Source organism: Thunnus maccoyii, chromosome 3 (genome assembly GCF_910596095.1).
Source record: "Thunnus maccoyii chromosome 3, fThuMac1.1, whole genome shotgun sequence".
NCBI lineage: Eukaryota > Metazoa > Chordata > Actinopteri > Scombriformes > Scombridae > Thunnus > Thunnus maccoyii.
In genome coordinates, this window is record NC_056535.1 from 22398028 (window position 1) to 22413178 (window position 15151).

The 15151-nt window shown below is 39.8% G+C and overlaps 1 protein-coding gene across 6 annotated transcripts; it reads right to left on the reverse strand.

The window, feature by feature from the left end:
* Positions 1-1195: 1195 nt before the first annotated feature.
* LOC121894159 (poly(rC)-binding protein 2) lies at positions 1196-14758 on the reverse strand. Of its 6 annotated transcripts, none has more exons than XM_042406557.1 (14): positions 14530-14758; positions 13185-13313; positions 10303-10326; positions 10164-10196; positions 9899-10015; positions 9674-9805; positions 9370-9498; positions 8745-8819; positions 7964-8005; positions 7008-7127; positions 6651-6723; positions 5249-5301; positions 4929-5098; positions 1196-2546 (listed from the first exon to the last, which is right to left on the reverse strand). In XM_042406557.1, the coding sequence occupies exons 2-14, from the start codon at positions 13251-13253 to the stop codon at positions 2510-2512; spliced, it is 1074 nt and encodes a 357-aa protein (XP_042262491.1). In that variant the 5' UTR covers positions 13254-13313; positions 14530-14758; the 3' UTR covers positions 1196-2509. The 6 variants fall into 6 exon arrangements, with proteins under 6 accessions (XP_042262491.1, XP_042262490.1, XP_042262494.1 ...); XM_042406556.1 differs by having other exon boundaries at positions 6651-6750; XM_042406560.1 differs by lacking the exon at positions 7008-7127 and having other exon boundaries at positions 14530-14757.
* Positions 14759-15151: the final 393 nt, after the last annotated feature.

The window sequence follows — 15151 nt, forward strand, 5'->3', positions numbered from 1 at the left end:
TGGATAGCCTATTGGATATTTATGAATGTGTCACTATTTGTGACCCAGATCCAAGTGAAACATTAGCTCCATCCATAGAGGGAAAAATGCAGCAAAAGAAAGTCTGATTACTGGCAGATGTTTAATGACTGAAAGAATACAGTATGGAGAACAGGGACACAAAACACCAAAATAGAATAACCACGAATGACATTTATGGTTGTCGACCTTCACTCAGTTCCACCATTGGAAGACATGTGACCACACTATGTTTGCAATGTGCCACACAGAACAGAAAAGATATTAAAGCTTAGATCATTTTGGGAAACTAAAGCATGTGGCTCATTTATGCAAACTTGTGATTCTAGTATTGTTTCAGTAAATAAATCTCAGAGCCATCACAGGCTTAATCTGTGGCACAAACACTTCAGACTGACAGAAATTACCTTTGGCTTACTCAATATTTGGGGGGGAAGAATTTTTTCCGCCTTGTCCTAAAATGTATGTACACTTAAAAACTGGACCTGTGACATCATGATTTACCCAGGTCCACTTTTACCTATTTACTATCCCCAAAGTAAGAGATTAACCTAGATGTTAAAGCTTTACAAATCCACATTACAGTTAATCAGTTTTCAGAGAGGTCACTCTGAGATTGTCCTCACCAGCTGAAGTTTAGGCCAACAGGGGTGTTTTGGAGATGGCCAACTTTCACTTATGTGTAAGGGCTCCTTCATAGACAGTATGATAACTCTGGTCTTGATGTACGTGTCCCTTGACAAGCCTTCTGTACAACAGCACATCACTTCCTGTTCCGTTAATCTACGACGGACCAGGTCCCACTCAATAAGCTAGAAATGGCAGCTTACATTTTTTTATCTCTTCTATGGTGTTCATTTTGAGAATTTTCAACTTCCAAGAGCATTTTAAGCTGAATGTCCCCCCAATAATACATGCTAGAAATCCTCATGCAGGATAAAATGTTGCCAAAAAGCAAACCTACTGCCCTCTAGTGTCTCGATCGAGGAGGTACTTGTTACCCGTGATGCTGATTGGAACAACCCTGTATGAACCGATATGTTTGCTTTTTTTATACTGCATTATTGTAACTGTACAATAAATATATTTAAGAAACCATTTAAAATAAAAATCAAACCTGTAAAACATTCATTTGCGTGTTCGTTACTTCAAGTGGTGACAGAACTCTCAAGACAATTTGTGGTTTGAGCAATTCACATCTTTATTTCTGTATTTTTTTTAACAATGTTGTGGCACCCGGGTCTACAGTCTCAAAAAACGTGCACAAAAGTTTTCTTTCCTGCAAATAAAAAATAAAATTCTGACTCGAGCAAAGCAAAGAGCAGGAAACTAGTGTTAACTCACAACCCTTTCTTTGTCTAGTTCCAGAGCTTAAATGATTCAGTTCTCAGCCTCATCACATTTAATAGACAGATCAGTGTCCAGGAGTTAATCCCCCCTTTGGTAGTTAAAAAAAATATTTCCTCCATTTAAAACAAATATTCCAACTTTTTTTTTTTTTTAGTATATATCAGTCTTTACAAAAAAAGCGAGGAGAACCCTCTGCTTCTGATCCCTAAAGCCGAGCCCAAATCCCCCAAAAACCTCCCATCCCAGCAAAATATCAACACATGATCTCAGGAACAGGAGTGGGGAACACAGGAATGACATGTAGAGGGGGGGGGTAGGAGAAAGTGACATGTGTAGTAATACACATTTTAAATTATGTGGATAAATTCAATTGTGTTAGAACATTTGTCATCATAACCAATATAATCAGTGACAGTGCATGTACAGCTACGTATTCTCAGTGACACGAGTGTATTTCATATGACAAGCACTTCAATTGAAAAGGTGATGAAGGAGAGAGTGTACAGCACCAGTCAAAAGTTTGAACACACTTTCTCATTGAAGGGAATGGGAAGGTGTGTCCAAACTTTTGACTAGTGCTGTATACCTAAAGCATGTGGACATACAAGTTGGCAGACCGACATTCGGAACTGAGTGAGAAAAAAAAGGAGGTGGGGGAGGGTGGGGGGGGGGGTTATATAAACACAATAAAACAGTCACTCTATTCTTATTTTTGATACTTTTTTTTATTTTACCTTTTTAAAGAAAAAAAAACTGACTGTACAGAACTAAATCTATATGCCTATTCAGAGTTTTTCAACTCTACTCCTCTGTGATGACAAAGAAAGAAAAAGGGAAGAGAGCGAGGGATCCATCAAAAAATAAAATAAAATAAAATAAAAAAAAAAAAATCTAATAACTCATTAAAATCTCCAACTTGACTCAAAAAAGGGAATTAAAAACCTAATTGTTTGCTTCTTTAGAGTAAAACCAAAAACAAAATAAATAATGAACGCAGCGCATCAAATCAGTGGCGGTTGACATGATTTCAAATGAGGAAGAGGCGGTATAATATATAAACTCTTAAGTTGAATAGTTGCATTGACTGCTTTATGGTAGCCGATGATATAAAAGTGAGATTTAGTGCAGATGCAGTGTCTTATCAGTTGGCTGCCAGTCCTGTGGCCTCAGAGGAAAGCCTGGAGAAACAGACAGAGAGACACCAGGAGACCAGGGTGGGAGAGAGAATAAGCATGCATGCAGTCAGACAGACAAGATAAATATTAACCTCATTTACTATACATTATATTATTATAATTAAATGCTATATGATGACATAATCTGGATTTATTAAACAAAAAAATGTATCATTAGAAGAAAAAGATCATTAGATGTCCAGTTTAGCCACTCCTCTTTTCCTAACCATCAGCTGTTCAGATCTCAAACTGATACTGAAGGGTTTGACAGTGGAGCTGCATTGAAGAAATGGATCGGCATTTTGGGAAATATATTTAATTTCTTATCAAGAGTTAGATGGAAAGATTGATACCACTCTTATGTCTGTAGGTAATTATGAAGCTACTGCCAAGAGCTGGTTTGCTTAGCTTAAAGACTGAAAAACAGGGGAAAACAACGTTCCTGATTCTGTCCAAAGCAAACAAAACGTGCGTGCCAGCATCAATGAACATCAATAAACACAATATCATTTGATTAATCCGTACAAAAAATAAATCAAAATGACATGTTGGGGTTTTATATTTGGAGAGAACCAGGCTAACGATCCCCTCCTAAGCTAAGCTAACTGGCTGCTGGCTCAAGCTACATGTTTACTGTACAAACATGAGTTAAAAAAAAAAAAAAAACACTTGGTAAAATGATCTTTTCATCCAACTCATGGCAGGAAAGCAAATGTGCGTATTCCCCAAAATATCAAACTATTACACTATGATATGTTTGTATTTTTATATCAACAACATGATCTAAAAAGGTGATTTGATGCCTTTGATACCTGAGGGCAGATTACTTGAACTTACAATTGTTTCCTACATGAGCAAAATCATCGTGATACATATACTCTTCATTATGACATCTAATAATAATCACTTAAAATACACTACAAGAAAACTATTCCCATACTATATGACATCTTAAAGAGAGAGCCGCTACCTGAGCAGAGCTTACACAAAGAGAAATGCTTCAGTCAAAATCAGTGACATAATTCACTGTCCATGCTAAGTTCAAAGTCATTTAAAAATATAATGCACTCAACATGTCATTCCTTTAGGAGACAAGCCAAATCAAGCTACAGATATCGATTTAATAAATATGGCAGCAACCATCTTTCTGGCTGTGTAACACTGTTAATGTGCATTTGTTTTCTGTAGTAAGCGTGGCATGGCACAGCCAGATACAAAAGCAAGTGCAGGTACAGACAACAAAGAGTATTGTCAGTACTTTAGTAGTAGATGACTTATGTTTCCTTCGTTAGTAAGGGGAGAGCCTTCGCCTTTTAGATTTGGAGCCCAGCTCGGGGGCAATTTTGGGCTCGGGAGGGATTGGGTGTGCGGGGTTACTCGCCCCGCTGACAACATGGAGGGCCAGGAGAGGGAGGGGCTTGAGACTGAGGAGACTCGACACACAGGCAGGAGAGCTGGGGAGCAGGGAATCAGTGGAGGAAGAAGAGGAGGAGGAAGAGGAAGGAGGAGGCGGCCCTGGAGCCAACAAGGACAGAGGGATGGAGGCTGAGGGGGGCACCACACAGGAGGAAGAGGAGGAGGAGGAAGAGAAGGAGGAGGTAGCAGCAGAGGAGGTGGTGGTAGTAGTAGTAGTAGTGGTAGTAGTAGTAGTAGTAGTAGAGGTGGAGGAAGGGCACAGGCTGGTCTGTTCAGGGTTCAAGGAGGAGGAGGAGGGAGGAGGTTTAGAGGACTCTACACTGTAGAAAGAGAGACAAGGAGAGAGGGACAACACAGTCGGGATGGGTCACAGGGCAGGCTGGTGAGCAATGGGGAGGGACAGGTGGGAGGGAGAATGGGTTGAGGGGGGGTGGGGGCGGTCACTCAGGGATGTGATCAAAACACAGGACAAAAAGCGTCATTAGAAATGAACGTGGCACCCAAAACTGAAGGGAAAAAAAAAATCTCTAGCGATGGATCAATGTAGAGCTAAGTGAGGGGTAGAATAAGGGAAGAAGCACAAGTGCAGACTGACAGAGCTAACAAAACACCAAAGCCATAAATATTAGTTGAAACAGAAATGCCAAGGACTGAATTATTCTAACGGCACATGAAATCGCACTAGAAAACTAGGTCAATTATTATGTTTTTGCATACATTATTATTAGGAACATAATGTACCCTACTGTTGTATGGATGACTGTAGGAGCTAAATTTGACAGCCAAGGACAAAACAGAAGGGTGTTTGGCCAAATTTAGAAAAGCAATTGGGAAAAAAAAAAAAATCTGATTAAGTTGACCCGAGTAGTTCTTAGAATTTTATCAAAATGCACTGATGCAGCAGACGATAAAACTGAAACTGAATGAATCACCTGTTGGGAGTTAACATAGTTTAACAGATGATCTTACCTGGCGTTGATGAGGTACTCTGCCAGACTGATGCTGGCAGGCGAGCCTGTGATGGTGACCTGACGGTCGGTTGATCCATCCACTGGATTTGCTATCTTGATCTGGGCACCCGACATTTGCCTGATCTCGTTGATCTTGGCCCCCTGGCGGCCAATGATGCACCCAATAAGCTACGGTGGAGAAGAGTGGCAAAATTAAGCAACAAAGATGTTTACAATAGACAATGATGAACATAAAGAACGTATGCCTTTCGTAAATGTATCAACTTGAATGTAAAGTGAGAATTTAAATGTTAAAAATTGACTTTTGGAAGCACTTACATCGTTTGGAATGGTCATCTCATGGGAACTGGTTTGAGCAGAAGCATCTATCCCTGACAAAGAAATAAACAGGGAAAAAAAATAATCAACCACAATCAAATAACCTTAACGATATGCTGAAATATGCAAATCAATCAACTTGCAATATGCATAGAAACTACACAACAGAGAGCATCACCACCTGTAATTAGAAACTACTTGAAGTGAACGAGCCCCTATTCACCTATCACTGGGCAATCATTCAATATCTTATTGATCATCAGTGGTGGCATATACATATGAACATATTGTGTAACCATTATATAAACTTCTGCTGCCAATTTAATAAGTCAAAGAACATTGTAATTAAAAACTAAATTACAAAATGAGTTTCTCAAGGTTTTGTTCTGCAAATTTGGATAGTTTTGAATGATGTCATTGAAAATCGATGTTACATATTGTATACATTTGTTAGATCATGATGTATACTGTATTGATATGGGAGAAAGGTTCTTATTAATGTTGTGATATTGATTTCAACCATATCACCCAGCCCTTCTTTATACCTTGAACAACATACAAATTAATGACAGGAAACATAGATAATTTTTGAATACAGTATCTGAAATTGGCTTATGTTTGGTGGTAGAGGAGAGAGACACTGTAGCAGGCCCACTCGCTGTGAGGAGTGAAGGGTGGAAGTTGTTTTGATGATAATAAATCATTATGATTTGATTTGGGTTAATTTATGTCTGTACTGTCTGAGTTGCATTTTATTCAACATATTGTTTTGTGTTCTTAGCAGAGGCCTTTCACAACACAAACAGTGTTGTAGACACTTTAGTAAGAGCCTTGCAGCATAAAATTTCATTTCTCCACTAATATTGTTCTCACTGGGGTGTTGATAAGCTATTTTATCTTTTTCCAAACCTTTTGAGAAACTCAATTTCCAAATTTCATGACTTTTCCAGGTTTTTCATGACTGTAAAAACCTGCCATGGTGGTATTTATTAAAAACAGTTCAATTGGATTATATTACAATATAACATTTTCAAACTGTTTGGTCCATCATCGTTGCTAGTTTTAAAGGCTGCATTAGTAATTAAGTTCCCTAAATGTTGGCCATTATAGCCATATTAAAAAAAATTCACACACAGCCACAACCATATCAACCACACTTATTTCAAGAATAAATAAATACTGCACAAAAGCAGGAGGTGGGTGCACCTTGCATGCATCTTGAAATTATTAATTTGAAATGAATAATTTCACAAAGCTTCGAGGTTCAGTCTCTCACAAAGGTTGAGGGACTGAAACGATGGATATCATTTTATGAACTCTCATCAAAGAGACTGGAATTTTGAGCCTGACCAGTTGACAAAATGTTGCATTGAAAGCCTGTGGGCCATGTCGTGCTGCATACCAGTGAATCCCTGGTTGCTTGGTGCGATGGGGAAGGGGCTCTGCTGCATAGCCAGCTGGTGAAGCTTGGTGAGCTGTGGAGAGATAGCAGCAGAGGAAGACTGTGAGAGTGAGAGAGGAGGCAGGGAGAGAAACGGAGAAAATGGAAAACACAGGAAGAGGGAAAAACAGAGCAAAAATCAGTTAGTAAAGACAACTACACAAAGAACACCAAAAAAAAAAAAAAAAAAAAAAAAAAGAGATTTCACACACTTCATCACTCAATGCCATGGTGTATAGATTTCATATCCTTTCACAAAGCTCTACATGGATCACTGGTGTCTGACTGTGTGTTTTATGACTTGTCTATGTAGGGTACCCCATAGGTATTCCTCCAAAGTGCAGGCTGCATCTCTTGGTAAAGCTTTCTTGCAGTCTTCAGGGTCAGGGCAAAGTCACAATACACAAGGGAGGAAGCTCTCAGTGTGCAGGAGATTTCCTAACCGACACCAATACAAGACCCACACATGAACTGAGAGACAGTCTCAACTTAGCATAACACTGTACCAGTATCACCACTACAGCTGGAAGGGAAGGAAGAGATGATGTTTCTGTGCCACCTTTATAAACAGATCTAGTTTTAATAAATGAAAACTGCACTAAGTGATGACAAACTAATTACATAGAAGTGATAACACTGCTTAAAGGCCTTAGAGGAAAAAAACCAACATATTTTACCTTAATAAATTTTATATCATATCTAACTAGTATTCCCTTGCTCTGATGCCAATATTCAGAGGCAGCTCAGGCTAATAATATACAATCTATCATATCCAATGCTCCTGACAGAACATCTAAAGCTCATTAAAAAAAAAAAAAAAAAAAAAGAGAGAGAGAGACAGAAAGATTGAGTCCAAAGACATGTGGGCAGAGCACAAGAAACAAAGTAATAAGCATTAATGAAGGTGGGAACAAAGAACATGTTTATCTGGGACACACTAATGAACGAGACATGTAAAACAAGACGGAACAGAAAGGGTGAGCAGCAGGAACAGATTATTATTCATGGAACAGTGGAGAGTCTGGACAAACACAAACAGCAGTTTAATTAACAACTGGCTGCCAGTCAACAAAGGAACTATACAAACATGAAGTGCCAACAGCGCTGCTCTCTAAATGGTTACGAAATCTGATGATAGTAGGTCGAAGGGAGGCAGAAAAAACAATTAGGGCTACAGTTTGGCAACTGTAAAACGAGGTGTGGGTGGGTGGTCGCACATTTGTAATAATAGATGGTATTGGTGGGGGTCATGTAAAGATGACTACTGCACTTACATCTGGCTGTGGAATCGCGTGCTGTCCTTGTACGGCATATGCCTGAAACAAACGAAAACAAAGCTTTCATAGGCCTCACATCTGATTGTAGGTTAAGTTACTGTTTCAGCTATATCCCTCTTAATGAATAAATATCACACTCCAACACAACAAAGCCTTCTCTGAACTAATATTTAAGAATATCAATACGTATGTCTTGTCCAAAGTCTCCACATTTCTGGGAAAAGAGAAATATTTAGAGACATTATAGTGGAATTAAGGAAAACCAGAAGGAGAGATTTTTTTTTAAAGAATAAAATAAAAAAGGTATTTAGTAAGATAAAAGAACTTGCGATGTTAGGCCAACAAGCTCCAGAAAGCAGTTTGGTTCACATCAACAATACTGGCAAAGAAGGCCACCTCACTACTGAAACTTAATGCTCGAAACATAAAACCAAAATCAGAGGAATCACAAATAGGGAGCTGTTACAAACTGTCTCTAGAGTAAATGTTTTATGGTCATCTCTTCAAACAATCAGCCAAAACAATTTGGATACAGCGATTCTTTTGAAAGTAACTTTTATGGTCTTGACCAATCTGGAAACTGAAATTCTTCATTCAAGATGTTACTTTGAGTTGTATTCAAGACCTTCCATCACACATCAGTATTTCAAAGAACACATTTTCCTGCAAAATATACATCCCGGACTCACTGGAGCCCAAATGAAAGACAACTGCAGCAATTAATACCCCCCAAAACATCATATACAAACAGGTGGGATCCCATGTCCCTCTGAAGTACCTGTCCGCCTGCAAAGATGACGGGAGATCCTGAAGGCTTGGGTCGGTAAGGGATAGTGACCCCCTTAGGGGGAGACTGTGCAGGAGACAAAACAAGTGGATGTGTCATTATATTACAACCCATGTTACAATATAAGCGTTGCAAAATCTAAATCAGAGTGGAATTATTTCATACATTTTTAAACTACAAAGTATAGTAACATGAAGGTATCATAGCTCCATACTACGGATGTCTTCATTTAGTTTTACCCTCACACCTCCAAATCCTAAACAGTCCTTTCTGTGTCTCAATCTGATGTTTATATTTTCTTAAGCCATACAGCTGCATTTTGCACGCTTGACCTAACAGGCAAAATGGGAAAGAAAATCTGTAAAGCACTTTAAATATATATCTAACCAAAACATAAAGCCTTCCTTTAAGAAGGTTTAACATTTTGTACAGTGCCCTATACGGTTTTCACAATACCTGTAAAACACTACAATATCAGCCATAATCCTGCAGGCAGGCTTGACACATCCATGGTCCAAACCAAGCTCACAACAGAGACCTCACTATTTCACATGATTAATTTACAGATACACAATTACTACTCCATTTGCTTCATTGCTTTCACGAATCCACTTACCTCAAGCATGACCACACAGATCTGCTTCACACACTCAATTATAGACTGAGGAGTGCCAGCGATGGTGATGGCGCGCTCCGTGGAGTTAGGGAGCATGTCTCCTGCCACTTGTACCTGAGCACCGGTTGACTGGGAAACACAAACAGAGGGAAATGAGATAAGCACTGAGAACCTACTGTGTATCATATAGCGTTCGACGTACTGAATTCCACAGGTAGAGAGGTGACGGTCAATGCTGAAGGAATTCTAACTCAAGTGGTTTTATTTTTTAGGTTTTGTATTACATGTTTTTCTGTGTGCATACCTCTCGGATTTCCTTGATCTTGCAGCCACCTTTCCCAATGAGGGAGCCACACTGGCTGGCAGGCACCACAATGCGTAGGGTCACAGGGGGCTTGCTGGTAGCTGTGCTGTTTGTCATTGAGCTGCTTATGTCCTGGAACAAAAAGATATGAAGGTTAATCCAGTTTGTGTTTGGACTGGGTACTGCTGATCTGCAAAAAAAAAAGTCAATGTACTTGGGACCTACCTCTTCCAGCTTTTCTATGATCATGGAGAATGCTTTAAAGATGGCGGTGGTTGGCCCTGCCAAAGTAATGATCCTCTCAGGACAGTTGCCCTCAGAGATGTTGATGCGAGCCCCGCTCTACAGATAAAGAGCAAGTAATTGAAAGAATCAATTTGGAAGACTTCTGTGACAATCTGCAACTGAGGCCTGGAAGTAATTATAATATCACAGCCACTTTTACTGTATCATATCTATGTAGAGTACAGAAAGGTAGAAGGGACCTCACCTCTTCTCTCATCTTCTTCACAGATTCACCTTTCTGTTAGCAGAGGATCACACCAAAGTCAGATTCATTATCACTTTATGAAACAGATCTTAATTCAATGATGAAGACAATCAAACAATCATATTAAACAGCAGCTTACCTTTCCGATAATACTTCCGACTTCCTGAAATACGAGAAAAGATATTGTTCCATTATGCTCATTAAATCATCTTTTTAAGCTTACCATTTGTTATTACCACAGGATTAGACCTGTCTAACCTCTCTAGCTATGCCTTTTATAGTTTTTTCAGGAAATGAGGAACCTTAAGTAAGGCTGGTTTCCAACACTTGGATAAGAAGACAAGTTGACACTGTCAGAGCACCTCCTTCAGAAATTCCTTAATGGTTATGGTCACTAGATGTAACCCCTTATAATAAATGGGAATGCTACAGTTGATGGGATTCTGATATTTTAAAAAAGCCAAAGTGCTTTACAAAAGGTTTAATTGGTAGTCTTTAAATTCACAGACTGTAAAATGCATTAGTCAACTATTCAAAGAGTCTGAGCCCAATCCATCATGAATGCCCCAGCTCTCTACCACAGATCATTTTTTTCGTCTAATCCTACAGAGACTCAAGATGGTGCTGTTGACCACAGTGAGACTCAGGATGAAGTCAAGCACACAGTATCTGTAAGGTAGCGCCTAGCCAGTGCTGGGGCCTCTTTTGAGATGCTACAAGTTAGCAGATCTTATGGAGGATCATTTTTCGGTTGTATCAACAGTTTGGTATGTCTGCAGTGTAAGCTGATGTCTAAGAGTCCGATTTTGAGCAGCCGCTTCTCGCCACATGGCATGTTATAATTTGAAACCACAGTAATAACAACAGGCCAATGTAGGGCACGAGATGCAACAAGTGTGTGGCTGCTGTCAAAGTCAGATGGATGAAACGTGCCTCCTGGTTGTAGATTTTACAAAATGTCTGATAGAGATGTGGGAATAGTTGTGTGTAATATCATTTGATCTTTCAAGTTGCTATGGGATCATTCAGCAAGAGGAGGCAGAGAGACCTCTCCAACATTTCGAAGGGATAGAGGATGTAATTGCTGATTTCAGTGGGTGAAGAATACAAGTCTGCTCTCAGTAAAAATAGCCATTTACTTCTGACATAACTAAATATTAGCAACAAGGAACATATTAATATTTTTAGCACAGTTGATCCATCTTGGAAAATAACACAGGCTCTGTTCACACCTGGCACTAACATGCGTTTTGGATGTTCCGATCACAAGTGGACGGCTCTAAGTACGTCAGTTTACACCTGGCATTAGAATGCGTCTCCACATGCATCTCAAGTGACTACTTGTGATAAACACGTACATCATTTCCGTTTGCAAAGACCAAATGCATTGTTGTATTTAACCAGGCGGCCCAAGTGCTGAGCCAAAACTACTGAGCAACACTCTTGAGAGACTCAGCAGCCACCATTTCTCCATTATCTGTTTGGAAGCGACTGAGATTGTCACTAAATGAGAATAGCTGGTCTACCTTAAAGGTCAGTCCACCTTCACACACACACAGAGAGCAAGCGGGTGTGTTAAGGTGGGCTTACCTTTAAGGTGGACCAGATATTCTCATTATGTCACAATCTCAGCTGCTCCTACACAAAGAAGAAGAAACGTTGGCTGCTGAGTCTATCCAAAGTTTGGCCCTGGACATATTTGCATATACAGTGCTTAAAGGGGACCTATTATGCTCATTTCCAGCTCTATATTTTATTGTGGGACTCCACTAAAGCAGCTTTGCATGACTGACAGTTCATAAAATTCATTTATCTTACACTGGTTTTTTATGCACCCCCTCAGTTCAGCCTCTGTCTCTTAACAGGCAGTCTTAGCTCCTGTCTTTTTAAGGCCCCCCCTCCAAATGAGCCCACTGTTCTCATTGGCCAGCTTTCTGGAAGCCTACTGAGGGCAGTCGTATCAGAGTCATGTTAAGTTACCACCGATACAAACCGAATATTTCCTGCTTTACTGCTTCATGTTAAAAGCTTTGAATGACTAAATAATGGGAGACTTATATTGTGAAGAATTTACAGGAAATGAAACGTGTCCCTCACCGACTTAGCAGAGCTTCGTTAACGGCACTAAAAAAAAAGAAGCAACAGCAACAACATATGGACACATTTGGAGCCATTTGTTCAGCAGATCAATCAGAAATAATGCAGGGAGGAATAGTGCAAGCAGAAACAGCCACAGTGATGATGATGTCTGATGAAGAGCTGCAGACAACCAGCATGGCTCCAACAGTTAAACTGCTTATTTTACTTTGCCCTGCTGTGCAATGGAAAAACACTCACAGTGTGCTAGCTCGACTTGAGTCATGGCTCGGCGTGACTACCCCCAAAACAATGGAAAAATGCCATAATGGCAGTGGAGCAGATGACCATAAAAAAATCTGTCATGAGCCGATGTCGGCTTGGGCTGAGAGTAGAAAAAAACTTTGGAAACCGAGCATTCAAAGCATTCTGAAGACGTGGCCTTTTGCTCACAGGGATTACTTCTACATATGTTTACCTCATTATTTGACACTTTAGCCACGTTCAGTATGAACATCCGACATTGTAACATTGTATATATGACTGAAATTAAGGAAAAGCATGTTAAGTCCCCTTTAAAGAATGTGGCCATATACGTCCCAGACCAGCTCCAAAAGTGGTCTGAGCAATCGGATCTCAATGCATCCTGGATGCATTCACACACATGCACTTACAGCTGTCCACTTGTGATCAGATCACCCAAGACGCATTTTAATGCCAGGTGTAAACAGGGCCACATTTAGAGATGTGAAAAAACACAGCCTATTATATAGCAGACACACATGGACAAACACTTTTCCACTTTGCGTTGAGAAACAGGATCCCATCACCATGTCAATACCCTTACTCATCACATCAAAGTCCCTGCCCTTTATGCATCCCTCAGGGACGTCATAACAATAAATAACACCATACACTATAAAGAGTGCCGATGGGTGACCTCACCTTGCCATGCATGAGCAGCCTAATGGTAAGGGTGACATTGAGCCCTCCTTCAATCACACCGGAGTCCATAACTGCAACTGAAACGTAGTCGTCCGTATAGAACTGGGGTCTTTGGTCACCGAGATGGATCTAACAGGTACAGACAAACAAACGAAATGATATACCAATGAAGATAATGTAAATTGTAACTTACTAAATGTAAAAAATAAAAACACACACAGATAACACAAACACTCACATCACCTTTGGGGTTTTCATCATTTGCCTAAATCAAATTCTTCCACAAGAGCAAATACTCTCAAAATATTCTTTCTACAAACATATGGTCAGATTTAAATGCTACCATTACACAAAGTGCCCGGTTTGCTAAGCAATGAACTAACTTACCAATTACATAAAATATAGAACACCTCACCATGTCATGTGTTTTGGCTAAATGTGTAACGTTGGATGATATACTGGCAAACATACGTTAATTATGATTTATTTTATGTTTGACAAACGTGCCCTCGAGAATAAAGATGAACATTTTCTTAATGAATAGGATACATCTGTGTTACAGCTTATGCCGGTATGACAGTAAAACCCTGACGGTTATTAAAATGAATCAGAAAAAGGGTTTAGTTCTTACTTTCTCTGTGGAAACTACAAGCTGCTAGTTTGTAGGATCTATCTTACAACATCAGACAGCAAGTTATCCCACTCCAAACAAGTAAATTAACGTTAAATCCATTTCATTACGATCTGGAAATCATATGGCCAACCTTGTTTAGCTTGACGGCTAACGATGCTTTCATCAGTATCTGACTCAAGTTTATCAACAAATGTGCGTACAATTAACCTCTTGTTATCGCAGTCAGACAAATTTATCACAAAATGAATATATAGGTCTACTCCACATGAAAGGCAGATATGAACTTGCTTATTTCGCTTGCGTTGTTTAGTTTAAAGTAAGTCTAAATGAACTATTAACGCTAGTTGTAAGTGTGTTAGCATCTAGCATGTTGGTTGCCCACCGTGCTGGGAAATGAATGGAGCATGCGTGCGCTACTTAGCACAGCTAGCTACTGGCTTAGTTATTCAACGTTGTGATTTTTTGGCTAAATGTCGGCAGCTTATGTGGCACCGATAGTTAGGTCTCCTTTTTATATGTATGCGCACCAAACAACAGGCAGTAGTGTTTTAACTCCACGTTCAAAATTAAAGTTCCCCTTGGTTGGCTAAGCTAACAGACTGCGTGCTCATCATCATGCGGCCTGTTAGCACGCTGGGCGCGATTTCTTTCCGCTACTTCTGATCATAACAACAAATATAAAAAAACGCCAAACACCAACATAAAACTCACCTGATTCGTGCGCTGGAAGGTGATCGGGGGAAGGGTTGGGGTTGTAAGGGTAGAAGGGGAGAGGTTCGGGAGGGTAGAGACCCGGGGGAGAGTTTAGAAAGGACTCGGGGAAGAGGGAAGAGTGATGTGAAATCGAGCTCCACTCCTTTACACAAAGACAACACAATTATAACCTCTGAACTTTCCCCTTTCACCCAACGCGATCCCCCCCGCCATATTTTTTTTTCCTGCACCCGCATTCCACGAAGACCCGCCCTACTCTGCTTCTGATTGGCTAGTACTCGTTACCTTCATTGGTTAGGCTTAGGAAGGAGGAGTGAGATGATTGGTTTAGTGTAAGAATATCACAGACAGAGCCAATCAGAGGTAGATTAGGGGCGGGTCTTCACAGAATGCGGGTTGGAAAAAACCACACATACTCCACATACTCCACATACATCCTGAGTTTGTCGCACAAGTTTGACCCAAAGATGCCCCAAAATCACGTCTACAATAAGTTAAAGTGGCACATTTGAGGGACATTATTACTTATTAAATTAAAGCTATCATTTACAAAATAACAGTTATTTTATTTTTATATATTTTATAGAAACACTGTTGCATTGAATAAAACGTCACATTA

Coding starts and splice junctions, on each gene's coding strand:
- LOC121894159 (XM_042406556.1), bottom strand. CDS start 13,253: ATGGACTCCGGTGTGATTGAAGGAGGGCTCAATGTCACCCTTACCATT. Junction 9,499..9,673: donor AGATCAAGGAAATCCGAGAG/GTATGCACACAG, acceptor TGTGTTTCCCAG/TCAACCGGTGCTCAGGTACA. Junction 5,302..6,650: donor AAGCAACCAGGGATTCACTG/GTATGCAGCACG, acceptor TTTCTTTGTCAG/GGATAGATGCTTCTGCTCAA.